This window comes from Mustela nivalis (assembly GCF_964662115.1).
Source record: "Mustela nivalis genome assembly, chromosome: 17".
Lineage (NCBI taxonomy): Eukaryota > Metazoa > Chordata > Mammalia > Carnivora > Mustelidae > Mustela > Mustela nivalis.
The window spans coordinates 20,004,480-20,021,665 of NC_139036.1; the positions used below are offsets into that span (position 1 = coordinate 20,004,480).

General features: G+C 54.3%; 3 protein-coding genes across 11 annotated transcripts in view; all 3 read left to right on the forward strand.

Annotated features, from left to right (window-relative positions):
- SSH2 (slingshot protein phosphatase 2) overlaps positions 1 to 7,376 on the forward strand; it is a 252,619-nt gene extending 245,243 nt beyond the window's left edge. Inside the window, exon 16 of the mRNA XM_082708526.1 lies at positions 219 to 7,376. Coding sequence (XP_082564652.1) covers positions 219 to 2,282 — 2,064 coding nt within the window. The 3' untranslated portion in view covers positions 2,283 to 7,376. The remainder of the gene's footprint in view (positions 1 to 218) is intronic.
- The window catches only part of ALDOC (aldolase, fructose-bisphosphate C), a 1,020,901-nt gene that overhangs the window by 67,798 nt on the left and 935,917 nt on the right, over positions 1 to 17,186 (forward strand). The window lies entirely within an intron of this gene.
- CORO6 (coronin 6) lies at positions 9,258 to 17,185 on the forward strand. 9 transcript variants are annotated; one of them, XM_082707138.1, is made up of 12 exons: positions 9,264 to 9,481; positions 10,609 to 10,868; positions 12,263 to 12,385; positions 12,858 to 12,987; positions 13,083 to 13,264; positions 13,877 to 13,996; positions 14,303 to 14,422; positions 14,874 to 14,978; positions 15,067 to 15,212; positions 15,588 to 15,645; positions 15,751 to 15,981; positions 16,079 to 17,185. In XM_082707138.1, the coding sequence occupies exons 2-12, from the start codon at positions 10,671 to 10,673 to the stop codon at positions 16,199 to 16,201; spliced, it is 1,536 nt and encodes a 511-aa protein (XP_082563264.1). In that variant the 5' UTR covers positions 9,264 to 9,481; positions 10,609 to 10,670; the 3' UTR covers positions 16,202 to 17,185. The 9 variants fall into 9 exon arrangements, with proteins under 9 accessions (XP_082563268.1, XP_082563269.1, XP_082563264.1 ...); XM_082707140.1 differs by having other exon boundaries at positions 16,082 to 17,185; XM_082707139.1 differs by having other exon boundaries at positions 10,669 to 10,868.

Here is a 17,186-nt window from a genome sequence, read left to right on the forward strand (position 1 = left end):
TGTAACAAATTTTGTATGTCTTCCTTTGATGAATCTGGTTTGTTTTTTTTTTTTCCTTTTGTGACAACACAGATGGACGAAGGACAGTCCCAGGCACTCGATGATTTGTGTCCTCATAGCCAGAAGGTTCTCCCAGATTAGAAGATTAGTAAACAAAACATCTGGCATTTTTAATTAGACCATGGTTTGCCATAACTGTCTCACTGTTTTCTCCCTAGGCAATCTCAGAACTGGTCAGCCCAGACATCTTCATGCAATCTCACTCAGAAAATGCAATTTCAGTCAAAGAAATCGTTACTGAGATTGAATCCATCAGTCAAGGAGTCGGACAGATTCAACTGAAAGGAGACATCCTGACTAACCCATGCCATACGCCAAAGAAGCATACTGTCCATGAGCTGCCCCTTGAGAGAGCCCAGGCCCTGGAGAACAAACCTGGAAATCTGGAGCAAAGTGAGGGTTCCTACACAGCCCAGCCTGAACTAGCCAAAGACTCAGGGAAGTGGGACCTAGAAGGCTGCCTAACCACACACTCATCAACTGCAGAGCTGGAAGATGAGGAACCAGCTGAGGAGGAACAAGAACTTTGGGGCCCTGGAATGCACCCAGGTGCCAAGTGGTACCCTGGGTCTGTGAGGCGAGCCACCTTGGAGTTTGAAGAGCGCTTGCGACAGGAGCAAGAGCACCATGGTGCCGCGCCTGGTTGTGCCTCATTGTCCATTCGCAAGAATTCCAAGAATGATTTCTCTGTGGCAGACCTAGCACCAAAAGGGAAGAGTGATGAAGCTAGCCTTGAACTTTGTTTTGTCCCCAAGGAACCAGAGATTAACAAGGGCAAAGGGAAGTGCAGTGGGTCCGAAGCTGGCTCACTACTCCAGTCTGAGCAAGTAGCCATTGGTCCAGCACCTGAGCTGCTGCCGTTTCAAGAGCGCCCAGGGTCAGACACTAGAACAAAGCAGGAAGGAGTCCTGAAGGAGCAGAGGACTGTGGTTTCGTGCCAGGGCTCTGAGACACAGGCAGCCCCTCTCTCACTTCCCAAGAAGGTGGAAATCATTGAGTATCCCCACGCGGTTCCATCCCCCAATCACCCTGGGCCAGGGGGTGAAAGAGCCACCAGCATAAAGAGTGGAGAGCAGGGACTGAGGAAAGCAAAAGTAGAGGACTCCGTCCCCATCCTCTGTGCACTGGATGAAAATCTGAACAGGACTCTGGGCCCCACCCAGGCTCCTCTGCACCCCAACGTGCTACCTCTGCCTCATTCTTCCCCTCCTGAGCACGACAGTCCCACTGACCTGACCTCCACCCTGAGCAGCCCTGAAGCCTGGGATGACAGCCTCTCGACAGCCCGGCAAACAGGAGCACCTTTTGTCAGTCGCACAACCCATGTACCATCTGCCAACTTGGATCACGCACATCCCCAGACTGTAGTTCACCTGGAAGGCTTCACAGAGCAAAGCAGCACCACAGACAACGAGCCCTCTTCAGAGCAGGGTAGCTGGGAAGAAAGTCAGGAGGGCCCCTTTTCCAGTGGCAATGAAATGCCATACGAGGACTCCCAGTTAACTAGAGAAGACCTAAGCCAACTCGGTGACAATATTGAGGAGTTACAAGAAAAACCGGACCCACTTCCTATAGCCTGTCAACTCCCACACAGCTCTAGTGGTGACAGCATAAAGGGTCTCAGCCATAGCCCCGGTGTGGTGAAGGAGCGCACTAAAGAAATCGAGTCCCGAGCGATTTGCCAGGGAGGGCTCACCAAACCATCCCAAATGAGGCATTCAGCTTCCCTCGCCAAGTTAGGTTACTTGGACCTCTGTAAAGACTGTTTATCGGACAGAGAGCCTCTCTCCTCTGATCCCCCTCATCTCAAACTGCTTCAGCCCTTCAACAGAACGGACACAGGCATGCACGCCAGGGAGGCCCAGGAGCCCTCAGAAAACCCAGATGCCCCCCAGAACCTAGAGCCCACCAAGTATTTTATAGAACAGCTCAAAACAACAGAGTGTATCGCGCAGAGCAAGCCAGTGGAGAAGCCCATCGTACAGTATGCCAAAGAATTTGGTTACAGTCAGCAGTGTTTGCTCCCCAGGGCAGGACCCGAATTGACTAGTTCTGAAGGAGGCCTTCCTTTGCCACAACCCCAGGGACTGCCACGTTCAGGCCCGGCTCCAGGGCTGGCTGTGGCGCCCCGTCAGCAGCACGGCCGAACTCACCCCCTTAGGAGACTTAAAAAAGCAAATGATAAAAAACGGACAACCAACCCCTTCTATAATACCATGTGATTCTGAGCCTACACGTGTGACTTTCTGAAAGAAATGTTTGTAAAAGGGGCAGGTGTAATATGTAAGGAACATGCACTTTATGGGTTAATTTTATAATATTTTGGTCATTTTACTGTTCCTGGCGCATGCAGGGTTTGGGTTGGTTTTTTTCCCCCTCTGTGTATGTGTGCGTGAAAGAGAAAAAGAGAGATTGATTCAGACAGCAAGACCATTTTAGCATTTTTTTATTTTTAGAAAAATTCAAACCTCAAAAAAATACTCATTTTCAAAGAGTACCTTTATCAAAGGCAAATTGCTGTTTTTCAATCAGCTCCCACCTGCTCCTCATTTGCCCTCTGAGAAAAAGCTTGCTTGCTTGCTTGCTTGCTTGCTTGAAGAAGGAAGCAGCTGGGGAGGGTGGGGATGAAGCTGGAAATCGGAAATGCTCCCCTGGGCCTGTGTGATGATGGTTTGGGCTTCAGACCTGATGCATGGGATTGAGCTGAAGGGCCGCTGCAAGTCCACATGCTCTCAGCCTTGGGCCCACTGAGAGTTCCCAAGGTGGGCAGGTTCTGCTTTGCTCTCAAAGTGGGGGGGCCTTCCAGAAGCCACTCCTTCTGGATTCCTGAGTCCATCATTACCGAAAGGCAGGATAATGGCTGGCTTTGTAAACTTACCAAGCAAATAGGTCCCCCCGCCCCCCCGCCCCCCCACCCCCCCGCCACCCAGCACATGATTTTTAAATTAAAAGTGAACCTCAAATGAAATCTGAGAGATCTGTGTGGAGGAAAGCATATGAGGAGGAGGAGGTGTCGAGGAAAGCATAGGAGGAGGAGGAGGAGGTGAAGTCTGCAGAGGCTGCTGCCCGGTATCTTCCGGGTCAGTATCTTCCTCCACATGGGCTGTCACCCTGGCCCTCCCTGCCAGGAAATGTGCTCTGTAACATCCTTTCAACTAAAACAGAATAGGGACAAGTTTGAAAAACAGCAATTGAAAGTCAGTGTGTTCTTGTAAAATGACTATGTATGTAGGGTTTTAACACTTCCATTACTTGAATAATTCTGTGGGCCTTCTGAGTTTAATGGCCATATATTTTTCCAATTTACTTTTCTCCCTCATGCTGTTTCTCCCAGTGCTGCCCTTTTTTTAAAATTTCATAGATGATATTTGAATTGTTACATTACCTATGTATAACCTCCATTGAACGCAAAGTTTTCTTACCGATGTTATCACTGTTAACACTTGACATGGGTTGTTGTGTTTTTTTTTTTTTTTTCTGGAAGATATGTCATTTCTCTAGTTTATACACAGTATTTATGTACATAATGTCACTTTCTTACAGTGTTTTGTTGTTGATGTCGTAGGATCTTTTTGATTTAATCTTTTTAAGAAGGATAAAGCTGCAACTGGAGAAAACAGACACCACAGAAATAAAACTGATGGGTGCTGGTAGGAATCTGCAGAGTATATCGATGGTGGTTTTAATTGTTAAGATGGAGACTTCTGATCGCCAGCTGCTGCCAAATTATGTGTTAGTAACTTCCTCCTCAGAGAAACCCCTGAAGGCTCCCATTAGATCACAGTTTGACTGAAAGCTGATTTCTCTTTGAGACTGAAATCCCAGAGCGGGTTGTTTGCCAGGAGCTGAACCACAGCCAGGGAGTGTATGTGAGTGATACCGCTGCCCAGGGCGGAAGCTTCCGATGGAGTGGGCTGCAGGGTTCATGGGCAGGCAGGCCCCCCCACCAAGGGCAGGCACCCACTATTGACTCCACTTAGGATGCTTTTGCTTCGTTACTGTTGTGGAGCTCCTTGCCATTAACAAGCCTGTTTGGGCTTCTTACAGAAACCATTTAGCCTGGAATGAAATACCTTCTGCAGCTCATCAAAACTGAAGAGGTTTGCAAATTTGCTTCCTGTTTGCTTTGGTTGATGTCCACGTGGCTGAGAAGTTGACCAAGTACAGACTTGGGCTTTGGTTTTTGGCTCATCGCGGCACTGAGAGGAAAGACAGATACCCAGACTGTCAAGGGGATTGTCAGAGGCCAGAGTTTGGTGGGAAACAGATAGTGGAGTGACCTCCAGGGGACAGAAAAGGTGGCCTGAGGCCATTCATAGGTGCTCCAGGGGAGCTGTGAATCTGGGTGCTGTGTGGAAGTTGGTCAGGTCTCACTTCGCTGCCAGGTGGTGGATTGGGCAGAAATCTCCTGCTCTAAGTGTCTTTATGATGTAGTAATTATATGTACCTGTGCTGTCTTTAAATAGTTTTTCCTTGAATGTTCGAATGTATCCTCCACACACACGGCTTTGTGGTTCCTGGATGTTTAATGTGTTGTCAAGTGTTTTTGTTAGATGATGTGTACCAGTGTGAGGAGGCTTGCAAGACAGGGTTATGAATTTTCAGGGCTCAGCCTGCTAAACAGCCCTGCCTTGTTGAGCCAGTTCCACCACCGCCAATACAAGAGGGAAAGGACAGGAAATTGTGACCGGGGCAGGGAGAGAAGGATTTGCACTGAGGTGAAGAAAGTGGTGTCCCCTCATTAACCATTTGAAATGGTGACATCCCTCACATAGAGGATTATAAGCAGGATGGACAGTATTACACTGTGCTCTCTCCTCCCCTGCAGCGGTGGTTAGTGCTCACCATCCCTGCATTAAGTAACAGCAGCGGTGGGGAGATCTTCTAATGCTGTGAAGAAAACTTTTTTTAAAGAAAAAGGAAATAGTCTTGCTCTCGCTTCCTTCTTTTAAGTAACATTCTTGGTCATCGTTTAATTTACCTGCCTCAAGAAACATCCTCCATTCAGGGTCTGTAATTCACCCATGCTGTGGGGTTTTTGCCAGCCTCTCAAACCCCCCACAACTGAGGGTTCTTGTGTTATTTGCATAGCTGAGCAATGCCCAGGGGAAGCACATGATGAGCCATCAAGGACTTCTCAGACTTTCTTGTCCTCAGACTTTTTGATAATCTCAGGTGGCCTATTTCCCTTTTCTGTTCATGGAAAGCTCAGACCCAGAACAGCAGGTCTGGTGGTTTGACAGAGCTGAGTAGGAAAAGTCTTGACCTCTTGCTCAGTGCCTCTCTTTATTTTGAAAACCACCGTAGTCTGACTCTCAGTTACCCTGGAGGAGAGAGAGTGAGAGAGAGTGTGTGTGTGCATACACAGATACACGCACACCTGTGCAAAAATACTTTAAAAAGTAATGTTTTGGTGCATGGGGTAGAAGCCCCAGGAGCACGCAACTTTTGAGCTATAATCTGGAGGGTTACCTGGTGAATAGGAAGGAGAGAGACTTCAACCCTTTCTTGATTTTAGAAACACTTAGGAGTAGTATATACTATAGTAGACCTGTAGTACTGTATTATAGTAATAATCATCTCTCCTCATTTTGGTTGCCTTTCAGAGTCTTAATGTTTGGGATCATTCTTAGCACCCTAGCTTCTTCAGGCTCTTGAGGTAGCATTTTCCTGGTTCTGTACCTGTATCCCACCCCTATCTCATCTGGGGAACTACAAAGAGCTCCAAGGACAGCCTTGAGAATGAAAGCCCAGGCTCTGAGGTCCCCTCTTGATCAAGGGCCCCAAACAGAGACTTTTGGATAGACCTGAAGTTTCTCAGACATAGCCACTCACGAAAATCTTCATCTATTCCATCTGAGGATTTCAGTTTTAAAGTGATCTAGGCATGTTTGGTAGAGAAGTTTCTGTGGGAGTCTTTTTCTTTTACGAAAGCATTATGCAAAGAGGGTCACTTTTTAAGGGCATTTTAAAACTTTTAAATAAAGCCATTCTTTGGCTCTTTTTGACAACTATTTGTGGATACTTTGTTTACATTGTGATAATTAAAACACACATCCTCTTGACAGCCGCTCCTCCCTTCCTCCAGGCACGCGGCCCTGGCTGTCCTGAGTCCTCTCACAGAGCAAGGCCTCTGTGGTCAGCCCTGACTCACAGGGGACTTGGGCGGATGGACCCAGAGCTGACTTCCATCTGTGTCCTGCACTCCCCTTCAACATTCTGTGTGGAATTAGCCCTTTCCTCAGTCAGTGATGGTGTGTCTTACAGTGATGGTTGTAACGGTGAATGGCTAGTGTCCTTTTTGTCTCAGTTTGTTTTGCTTTTTGATGGTAGATGAAATTTTAGCTCTTTCAGCACCAGTCCAACTTGACGGTATCTTGGACTTTGTTTTCCCTCCCAGACTTAAAGGATCAAGGCATGTATTAGGCATAAATATATTTGCTGCCTCAACTCATCTGATACCCAGATTAGGAAACAGCCTGTCACCAAAGCAGAAAGCTGCACACTCCTAACCCCTGTCCCAGGCCTCTGGGGTCCCTCGATGCCATGGAGAGCTAATGCAAGGTGCTTGTGTACTTTCCCAGCCTGGAAGTGAAGGGTGACAGGCCCTGGCTCCTGCTATGAAAGAAAACCAGCCTCATTTTCTCAGTGCCCCAGAGACCTAAGACAGGATTTCTAAACTGGAATCATCGCTCACTGGCTTGAAGATGCCTCAGGGGGTATATGACTAGTGCTGCCCTCTGGGTCTTCACAGCGGCACTGGTGGCTTTGTCCTCTGTACATATGCAGAGCTAATACCCAGGGCTTTATTCAAGCTGATGACCCAATCTGGAAACTGGGTAACTGGCCCTGAAATGATTCTCCGCCAACAGGCCCACAGGGAATTGTTTGGTTTTTGTGGTTTTTTAGGATTTTGGTTTGCCTGGCATAGCTTAAGGTGCCTTTTATTTTTTTTTTTTTCTTTCTACTTTATTTTGTAGGACTTGTTCTAAATGTAGAAAACAAGTCCAAAAAAGACTCTCCCACTGACTGTTACCTTTGCCCCAGGCCAGTCCAAACTTTTATGCTCACATTTTATTAAATAAAGCAGGTGCTCCCTGGAATCTCTGGGACCTTTTTGAGGCATTTGAAGCAGAATATAAAGAGTGGTCTCATCTCCTTCCTTAATCTTCCTGGTGGTTGGGATGTTCCACTTGTATCATAGATTTTTTTTATTACTGATGTGCTCTGCTGTTTTTAAATGTGAACTTGTGCGCAAATGTGCAGATTCAATGTTCTTGTTACAGATTAAATAAATTTTTATTTTGAAGATGAAATGTGTATTTGATCAAGTGCAAAAAAAGAGGGGGAGATGGTGCTAGAGCAGGTGGAGGGATTGGAAGAGAACACTGATGAGCAGTGGGAGGCACATGGAGCAATTCTCCTTGATCTCCCTCATGCTTAAGAGCTAGCTCGTGGCGGGGGGGGGGGGGGGGGGGGTGCCTGGGTGGCTCAGTGAAGCCTCTGCCTTCAGCTCAGGTCATGATCTCAGGGTCCTGGGATGGAGCCCCGCACATCGGGCTCTCTGCTCAGTGGGGAACCTGTTTCCTCCTTTCTCTCTGCCTGCCTCTCTGACTACTTGTAATCTCTCTGTCAAATAAATAAAATCTTTGAGGGAAAAAAAAAAAGAGTAGGGGCACCTGGGTGGCTCAGTGGGTTAAGCCTCTGCCTTCGGCTCAGGTCATGATCTCAGGGTCCTGGGATCAAGTTCTGCATCAGGCTCTCTGCTCATTGGGGAGCCTGCTTCCCTCTCTCTCTCTGCCTGCCTTTCTGTCTACTTGTGACTCACTCTCTCTCTCTGTCAAATAAATAAAATATTAAAAAAAAAAAAAAAAGAGCTCTGGGGGGAAAATACTTTCTACCTCCCACAAAATAAAGGCTGAGTGGGAAATGGAATAACCAAAGATTATTTCAGACTTTGGGGCTCCAATAAAGTGACCAAGCTGGGAACTTGCCTGGTCAAAGAAGCTCTTGCCACAGCCACCACCTGAATGTTAGGAGAATGAATAAGCAAAGGGACCAAAATTCCTCTGCTATGTGTGGTACAGAGTGACTGCTCTGGGACAGCTGCTGTGACCTGCCCCAGCAGGGACTAGATTTCTTGGGTGGCTGACCTCTCTGGACATTAGTGAGGTAGAGCTCACAAACTTTCAGCACAAGCCACCTCAGCTCACTGATTTCTAGAATTGGGGCATGACTTTCTAAAGAAGTAAAAGCTTTTAACCCTCTCTTGCTGTTAGAAGAGAAGTATTGGATAATGGTGGAAGAAGGGAGATGGGTTGCAGGGAGGACGCCTGGATGCCTCTGTTGGTTAAGCATCTGACTTCAGCTCAGGCTCCTGGGATGGAGCCCTGTACCCGGCTGCCCTCTCAGTGGGGAGTCTGCTACTCCTTCCTCCTCTTTGTTCCTCCCCACCCCCCATCTCATGCTCGCATTCTCCCTCTCAAAGTCTTTTTTAAAGTAAATAAATAAAACAAAATTTGATTGCCAAAAGCCTGTGGCAGTTGCTTCTCCTTGAACCTGGTGTTCCCACGGGTTCAAGGTAGATTCACTTCTCAGCGAGTCTTTAGTCTGCTTTGCGCCCTCCTCCATGGAATCCTCTCTATCGGGTGAAATGCCTAGCTACAGTGCCAACGTTTTAGGTTCTCAAGTGGTAGCCATAGCCATTAATAACAAGAACGGTTACCCTATCGGGTACCCTCGAGCTGTCCTGGGCGAGCCTAGGCCCTCACCCAAGGGCTGGGAAGACTCCCTAGAAGCATCTGCCAGGACCTCTCCCCAGGAGGGTCTAGACGTGCGTGCAGTCCCGCCGCCCCGGCCCTCCAGCGGGGACAGGCTAAATTGGGAGCGCGATTGCAGCAGGAATGCGGCGCGAAGGCACCTGATCTTGCCCGGCTGCCGGGTCTCCCTCTCCGCGCCCAGCCTGGGTCTGGAAACCTGGGTCTGCGAACCTGGATCTGAGAACCTGGGTCTGCCCAGCCCACCCCGGAGGCACGGAGGGTGGTGAAGGCGTGCGCACATCCCGCCGGGACACCCTGAATTACTTTTGACAGTTCTTTGAGCCCTGCGGGCTGGCGGCTCAGAGTCAGCGGCGCTCGACTTTCCCGCCGCTGGGGGGGGGGCGGGGCACATGTGGCCACGCCCCCGTCATAAGCCCCGCCCCCGCAGGTTGATGGCAGCGGCAGCTGGGACTGCAGCGACGCGGGGCCCGGGAGAGCCGCAAGCAGCGGCCCGAGCGCGCAGAGGAACACCCGGGCCCCAGACGCCGCGGACACCCGGAGAGGCAGTTCCGGCGTCCTGACTCCCTCGGCCCCCAGCGCACCCCTAGACCCCTCTGCAGTGGAGTCGCAGCGTGAGCGTCCCTCGGCCCACTCAGGACCAGGTACCTCCCCCATCCCACGCCGCCACCGCAGCCACCGCAGCGGGCGGGGTCTCTAGAGAGGGCAGAGATCTGCGCCCCCTCCCCCGCGCCGCCAAATTCGGTCCCGGGCGGGGCGGACTTGGCGTCTATATTTGGCCGGACAGTGGCCCGCGCGCCTGCACGGCACCAACACCTCGTCTCCTAAGAACGCAGTGCCGGGGCAGGAAGCCGGAGGAGGGTGCCGGGAGGCTCGGGCCTCAGGCCTGGGGCTGCAGAAGCGGCGTGAAGGGCACAGGGATGCCCGGGGCTGGGGAGGGGCAGGAGTCACTGGATAGGACTTTGGGAAAGCCCGGTGAGTCCCCTGGGGAAGAGCATAGCACAGACCCTGGCTGAAGAAAAGGCACTCACCGCCCCCCCCCCCCCCCGCGACTCCTGCAAATCTGGCCGTAGCGCGGGGATTGAGGACTCCACCCCAGGAGAGTTCGGCACCCTTAGGAGAAATGGAACGGAAGTATGGTAGGCAAAAGCCAGACCATAGTTAGGACTTCTTGGAGAGGCCGGTGAAAGGGGAGTGGAGAGATCTACCTTACACTGTGTCCCCCAACAGGATGGGATGAAATTGATGAAAACAGTAGCAGGAAAGACTCAGGTTAGCTGGCAGGAGGAACTTCCCCTTGGCAAATTTTTAGAAAAAGACAAAAGCCCGTCTGCCCAAACTATGTTACAGATGCAGAGGTCAGGATCTTGAGGGGCTGCAGTCTTAGCCCCATAGCTGGCGTTGAGCCAAGATCCCAAGACCATGGCCTCTGATTTTGGGCAAGGTGCAGTTAGGAAATAAACCACTTCCTGAAGAGATGCTCATCCAAGGCTAGCCATCAGGAGGGCAGCCTGCACTGAGGCTCCTCCCCAAACCACTGCAACTTCCAGGAAGCTTTCAGGCCCAGGCAAACTCCACTGTCCCCTGCCTGGGTCTCAAAGAAGTCAGGTCCCAAATCCCAGCCCCTTGAATTAAGCAACATTTTATAGGTGGCAAAGACCTTTCACATAATTTCATCACCTGGAAGAAAGCTCCCTGTTCTAGGACCTGATTCATAGCCAGATAACCCTTCTCACTTGCCACCCTCTCCCTGCTCTTTTCCCTCCCCCAGTTCACAGGACTAAGGACCAAAGGCATTCCCAGAACTGAGATCCTCCATTTCTACCCACAGCCATGAGCCGGCGTGTGGTTCGGCAGAGCAAGTTCCGCCATGTGTTTGGGCAGGCGGCAAAGGCTGACCAATCCTACGAGGATATCCGTGTGTCCAAGGTCACATGGGACAGCTCCTTCTGTGCCGTCAACCCCAAATTCCTGGCCATTATTGTGGAGGCAGGAGGTGGAGGTGCCTTCATTGTCCTGCCTCTGGCCAAGGTGAGGGATTTGGGGAAGAAAGCAGGTGGGAAGACACTAGCTGTGGCCCCGGGGGATCCCTCCTTCAGTTGAGAGGGAAGTTTGTGTCCATCAGCTGCTCCCTGTTCCCCAAGTCCTTGGGGACCAACTTGGAGGCTCCCTCACCCTGCCCAGAACAGCAGCAGCACAGTGGCCTGCACACACGCACAGCGGGTCCCCTTTTCTGAGCAGCACCCTTGTCACCAGCAGGGACCAGAAGGGTGTTATGGAGATAACTGGGAAGTGGTGGAGCCAGGGCCTGACCCAGATTCTGTTCTTGTCTCTCCCGATGCCACACCCCCCTCATGATCTTTCTCCCCAGTGCATGGTGACCATTTGATTAAATCACACCCCAGAACACCACGCTGAGGACAGCGTCAAGCTCTTTCCAAAGAGTCCTGGTCACCTCCCCACTGTGGTTCTTAGAGCAAGACAGAATGAGAACAAAGGGCAGGGGTACATCACACCAGAGGCCAGAGGCCTCCCTACCCCAGGGATGGGGGCTGGGCAATTACCTCCCCCTTTGCTGGGTAACCTCAAGCCCCTTGGAAATCTCCACCCCCAGGATGGCCACCCCAAGTCATGACCTTGATTTGGCCCCTACACCCTGTGAAGGGAGACCCGGCAGGTGGCAGGGTCAGGAAGAGGCCTGACAATAGCCAGTGACTCATTCTGGGACAATGCAGACATCTCCCAAGGACACCATCCCTGGGGGCTCAAATTTCAACTGCAGCCACCTCCTCACCCAGGACAACTGCCATTCTGGTGCCACACGGCCACCCCCTCCCCTACTGCCAACTCTGGGCTGATGTCTCAGAGCCCCACATAAAAAGCCCATAACAACCAAAAGTAGGTGAGCCCCAGCTCAGGTTGGGAGATAGCACGCACCAGGAGTGGCTGCTGCTGGTGGTTCCAAGGTCAAGCTAGTGACAGGGGTGGGGAGATCTGCCAAGGTTGGCTAGAAAAGGACTGTTGGCCACTGCATTGCCTATGACCTACTTCACCTTGACCTCTTCTACCAGGGGCTTCCTATAGACATTCTAGCTGGGGGGACGGGCCCAACAGCAGCCTCCTCCAAGTAGGTGTTTTTGCAAGAGCACTGGACTGAGAGTTCAGGTCTCGGCTCCCCCAGTATCTTGCTGCATGTCCTTGGCTAAGTCATCACCTCTCTGTGTCTGATTCCCTGATATTAAATGGCTTCCACTCTGTCTGCCTTCAGTGGAGTATAGGAAGTAGTTGCATGGGGCTGGAGGTTCTGAAAGGGGTTCGCAAAGACAAACTAGGTGATAGAATATTGAGATGTAAACAGGTCCATGGCCCACCCCCAAAAAGCACACAGGAAATTGACCCCAGAGCTCCCTCTCTGACCCCTCCAGACAGGACGAGTGGATAAGAACTACCCGCTGGTCACCGGGCACACTGCCCCCGTGCTGGACATCGACTGGTGCCCACACAATGACAACGTCATTGCCAGTGCCTCAGATGACACCACGGTCATGGTAGGAACCAGGTGGATGCTGCAGAGCAGCTGGGCAGGGGAAGGGGGGAGGGCTGCCTCACCTGCGCTAGGGGAGGTGGTAAAAGGGGTGCTGGGTCCCTGGGGCCTGCCCAGCCCTGCCTAGCTCCCAGGCTATATTTAGCCACATGCCCACCCCCTCCCAGGATGCACTTCTTAAGGCTAATTATAGCCATGGCCAACTTGAGGCCTGAAGAGCAAGGGGCAGTGCTCTGAAGTCTCCTGGCTGGGGTGTAAAGAAAGGTCCCTGGAGAGCTGGCAGTGTCTCCTCCTGGCTCCCAGCTGCTTCTGCCCAGGGCAGGCATCATTACATCTTGCCTACATCTTGTATTTGACCGTTACCACTCAAGAGAGCCAGTAGGGTTTGGGGTGGGGAGGGGGCAATGTTGGGGAGAAGCAGAGAGACAAAGCAGGTTCCTCATCCCACTCACCCCATGCCTTTTCCTCCCTCCCAGGTGTGGCAGGTTCCAGACTACACCCCAGTGCGCAACATTACAGAACCAATCATTACACTTGAGGGACACTCCAAACGTGTGGGCATCCTCTCCTGGCACCCCACGGCGCGGAATGTCCTGCTCAGTGCAGGTCTGGGGGCCTAGGGCGGGGTCCCTACTGCAGGTGTGGTGGGGGAGGATGGCACAGGCAGGATCCAAGTAACCGTGACTGGCTGCTTTGGGCAGGTGGTGACAATGTGATCATCATTTGGAATGTGGGCACAGGGGAGGTGCTCCTGAGTCTAGAAGACATGCACCCAGATGTCATCCACAGCGTGTGCTGGAACAGCAACGGCAGCCTGCTAGCCACCACCTGCAAGGACAAGACCCTGCGCATTATCGACCCCCGCAAGGGCCAGGTGGTGGCGGTGAGTGCCTGGCTTTGCTGTTCCCCAGCCTCCACCCTAGGAACCAACTGTCAGGCCCCAGTGCCCTTGATCCTCTGAGTTCCTAGTCCCGGCTCTGGCCTCCTCCACCCTAACCCGAGGCAGTACCCTCCTCCCAGTGTCTGCAACCCCTGCTCCCAGCCCTAAGGAAGCCCACGGCCCACAGTCTTCTGTCCCGCTACTGTTCCCTGAGTTCCCCAGCACCTCACAAGCTCAGAGCAGTTCCCCTGTGAGGTTCCCCAGCACCTCACAAGCTCAGAGCAGTGCTCATCGGGTTGGAATTGAGCAGCGGAGACGCTGCAAGCTTCCACCAGAACCTGCATGACACATCCCGGAGCCCTCTCCTCTCCGCCGGCACCCCGCCCCATCTTGCAAGATCTCGGGCCCGCCACCGGCTCTCCCTCCGGGTAGGCCCCTACCTGCCCGAGTCGACCCACTGGGCGAGCGGAAGAGGGGACAACCCTCGCGCCTAGCTCGGTTCCCTGAGGGCGGCGGCCCCTGCCTCCCCGCCCTGACTCGGACTCGGGGTGCGGGTGCACGGGGTCCGTTCCTGTCCCCGCCGCGAGCGCTCTAACCCACTAACCCCGCGAGCAGGAGCGAGCCCGGCCTCACGAGGGCGCCCGCCCGCTGCGGGCCGTCTTCACGGCGGACGGGAAGCTACTCAGCACCGGCTTCAGCAGGATGAGTGAGCGGCAACTCGCGCTCTGGGACCCGGTAGGCCAGGCCGCGCTGAGCGCGCGCGCGCTCCTCCACGGGGCCAGTCCGGAGCGTCCTCCCAGGCCGGGGCCTCGTTGGGAAAAGCCCCTCTGCGGCGGCTGGGAGCCGGCCGACTTCCCCTGCTTTCGGGATCCGCCTCTGAGGGCGCTTAAAGGGCTCGGGATCCGCCAAGAGGCGCGCACTTCCCGCTCCCGCCGGTCGCAGACGCTCTCCAGGCCTGGGGCCAGCCGGGGCCCCCCAGGAAGCTGAGTAGTTAGGCGCAGGCAGCTGGGTGACGCCACTCCCTGTCTCCCCCCACCCCAGGAGAGGTTTGCGGCCCACGAGGGAATGAGGCCCATGCGGGCCGTCTTCACGCGCCAGGGTCATATCTTCACCACAGGCTTCACCCGCATGAGCCAGCGAGAGCTGGGCCTGTGGGACCCGGTAACACAGCTGGAAGCTTGGGGTGTGTGCCCTGGGGACTGGCATCACGGGAGAGGGGCCAGGCGCCCCCCACCCGCAGGGCATGCCCACCTGGACTGGGCTGGAGGCTGCTGCCCCCTTTGCAGCGCCTGCCATCCCCACACCCACCCCTCCGCCCAGTTGTGCTGCGCCGCCTGAAGGAGCCCACGCTGGCACCCCCATCTGGTGATGCCGAGTCCCTGGGGGTGGATTGCGGTGACTGCATGCGGCGGCGGCGGCGCAGGGGCTGTATGTGCGCGGGGCCCTGGGACTGATGTGTCCATGGGCGGGACCCACAGCTCGGTTCGCCAGAACTGCCTTGGGCACGTGCGGGGGGCTTGCAGCGGGTAGGAAGGGTCAAGGGGGCTTCAGGGGATCCAGCAGTGGCACGGTGGCCGGGACAGGGCTGGTCACGCCTCCTGTGCTCGGGCAGAACAACTTTGAGGAACCAGTAGCGCTGCAGGAGATGGACACAAGCAACGGGGTCCTACTGCCCTTCTACGACCCCGACTCCAGCATCGTCTACCTATGCGGCAAGGTGCCCGGACTGCAGGGGAGGACAGGGACGGGACAAGAGATATTGAGGGTCCCACCTGAGAATGTTTCTGAACTGATTGGTTTTGCAGGGCGACAGCAGCATTCGGTACTTTGAGATTACCGACGAACCACCTTTCGTGCATTACCTGAACACGTTCAGCAGCAAGGAACCTCAGAGGGGCATGGGTTTCATGCCCAAGCGAGGGCTGGATGTCAGCAAGTGTGAGATCGCCCGGTCAGCAGCCTTTGCCCTTCTCGCTTGCATGTCTGTCCCCACGTGCCATCGGAGAAGACACAGGGCTTCTCCCATAGTGTGATCTTTGGGAAGGAGTGGGGGTGTTTTGCAGGGTGGGGGCGGTTGGATGGGGGAAGTGAGGGACAACCAGGCTTGTTTCCGTGCCAGCCCCAGCGTTAACATTCTCTAAACTTCAGTTTCCTCAACTGTAAAATGATGATAAACACCCCATCAGAGATGTTTTACCAGCTGGACCCAATAATGTGTTTTGAAGTGCATGGTACGGGCTCAGCAAGTGTTGGTCTCCAACCCCTTGGTCCCCTGCAGAAAAGGGGGTGGGAGACGGCAGGGGTGCTGAAGCCCGCTCCCTTATAGGTTCTACAAGTTGCACGAAAGAAAATGTGAGCCCATCATCATGACTGTGCCCCGCAAGGTAAGGGGGCGCGGAGAGGTTGGGAAGAGAGGGCTCCAAGGCGGAAGGAAAGGAGCAGGCCCGGCCCTTTGCTAACACTAGTTTTCCTGTACCCCACCCTCGCAGTCAGACCTGTTTCAGGACGACCTGTACCCAGATACTCCGGGCCCCGAGCCGGCCCTAGAAGCTGACGAATGGCTATCCGGCCAGGACGCCGAACCCGTGCTCATCTCGCTGAGGGACGGTTACGTGCCTCCCAAGCACCGCGAGCTCCGGGTCACCAAGCGCAATATACTGGACGTGCGCCCTCCCTCCGGTCCCCGCCGCAGCCAGTCGGCCAGCGACGCCCCCTTGTCGGTAAGATCCGGCTCGGCTCCGGCCCCGGCCCGCTCTACACATCCCCCGTCCCGACCCCTTCCTGACACAGCCTCTTCTGTCCTCCGCGCGCCGGCAGCAGCACACTCTGGAGACGCTGCTGGATGAGATCAAGGCCCTTCGCGAGCAGGTGCAGGCCCAGGAGCAGCGCATCACGGCTCTGGAGAACATGCTGTGCGAGCTGGTGGACGGCACGGACTAGCGCGGCGCGCTGGGGGCAGCTCCGAGCCTGGGGAGCAAAGCGGGGCGGGGAGCAGGACTCGGCCCCGCCCCGGCTCTCTGTCCGGAACCCCGGACCCCGCCCCTCTGGGCGGGGTCCGGGGGCTGGACTGGGAAGGGAACTCCATCCCCTCGCGGGAGTCCGGGACAAACGGAGCGTCGCCGAGACTCCCGTCTGCCTGGCACCCGCCTGGCTACGTGCCTCGTCCGGGACTCAGCAGGAGCTGGCCTTGGGAGGCCCGGGGTGACGGGGACCTCAGCAACGGTGCTGCACGGCGAGGCGGTGTCCCTTCTGTCTCCCGCCTAGGGCAGGGGAAGTGCTTAGTATTAGCGCTATTCTTGGGGATATCGGGGAGCTTGGGCTTGACCTCAAAGGGGTAGGCGTGCACCGGGTCTCGCCAGACCAAATGGGGAAGTTATAACGCTCTAATCGGCTCACTTGATGCCACTATCCGAAGTGGTAAAACGGATGGGCGCCACCCCAGATCTACAGACCTACACAACCCATTGGCCGCAGGGCCGAACCCACCAGTTACACCCAGCAGTCTGTGGCAGAGGGCTGTCTTCCTTCTTTTCACCCACAGGGGAGAGGGCGGCTTCCGCATTGCACCCCGCCAGAGAACCAGAAAACTGGCATGGAAGCAGGTTCACACCCCTCTTCCTGTACCCCCCACAACTGCCCCCAGCCCTCTGATGCCTCGGCTCTAGGAGGAAAACAAGATTTACTGAATGAAATATTTTACTAAGTGCTCGGTCTGTGCCTCCTGCCTGCGTGGGGGTGAGGGGGCCAAGACCCACGGCCTCTGCAAATGCTATATCCCCAGGCTTGTGGGGGTGCTGACAAAGGCTCAGGACCCACCAGGCATTCTTTTACCTCAGAGCCTTCCCCACCCTGAGGTTCAGAAGGAACCCCTCCCCCAACCCATAGGTGGGTGTTCTTCCCCCAGTAAAGCCAGCTAGGAAAAGCC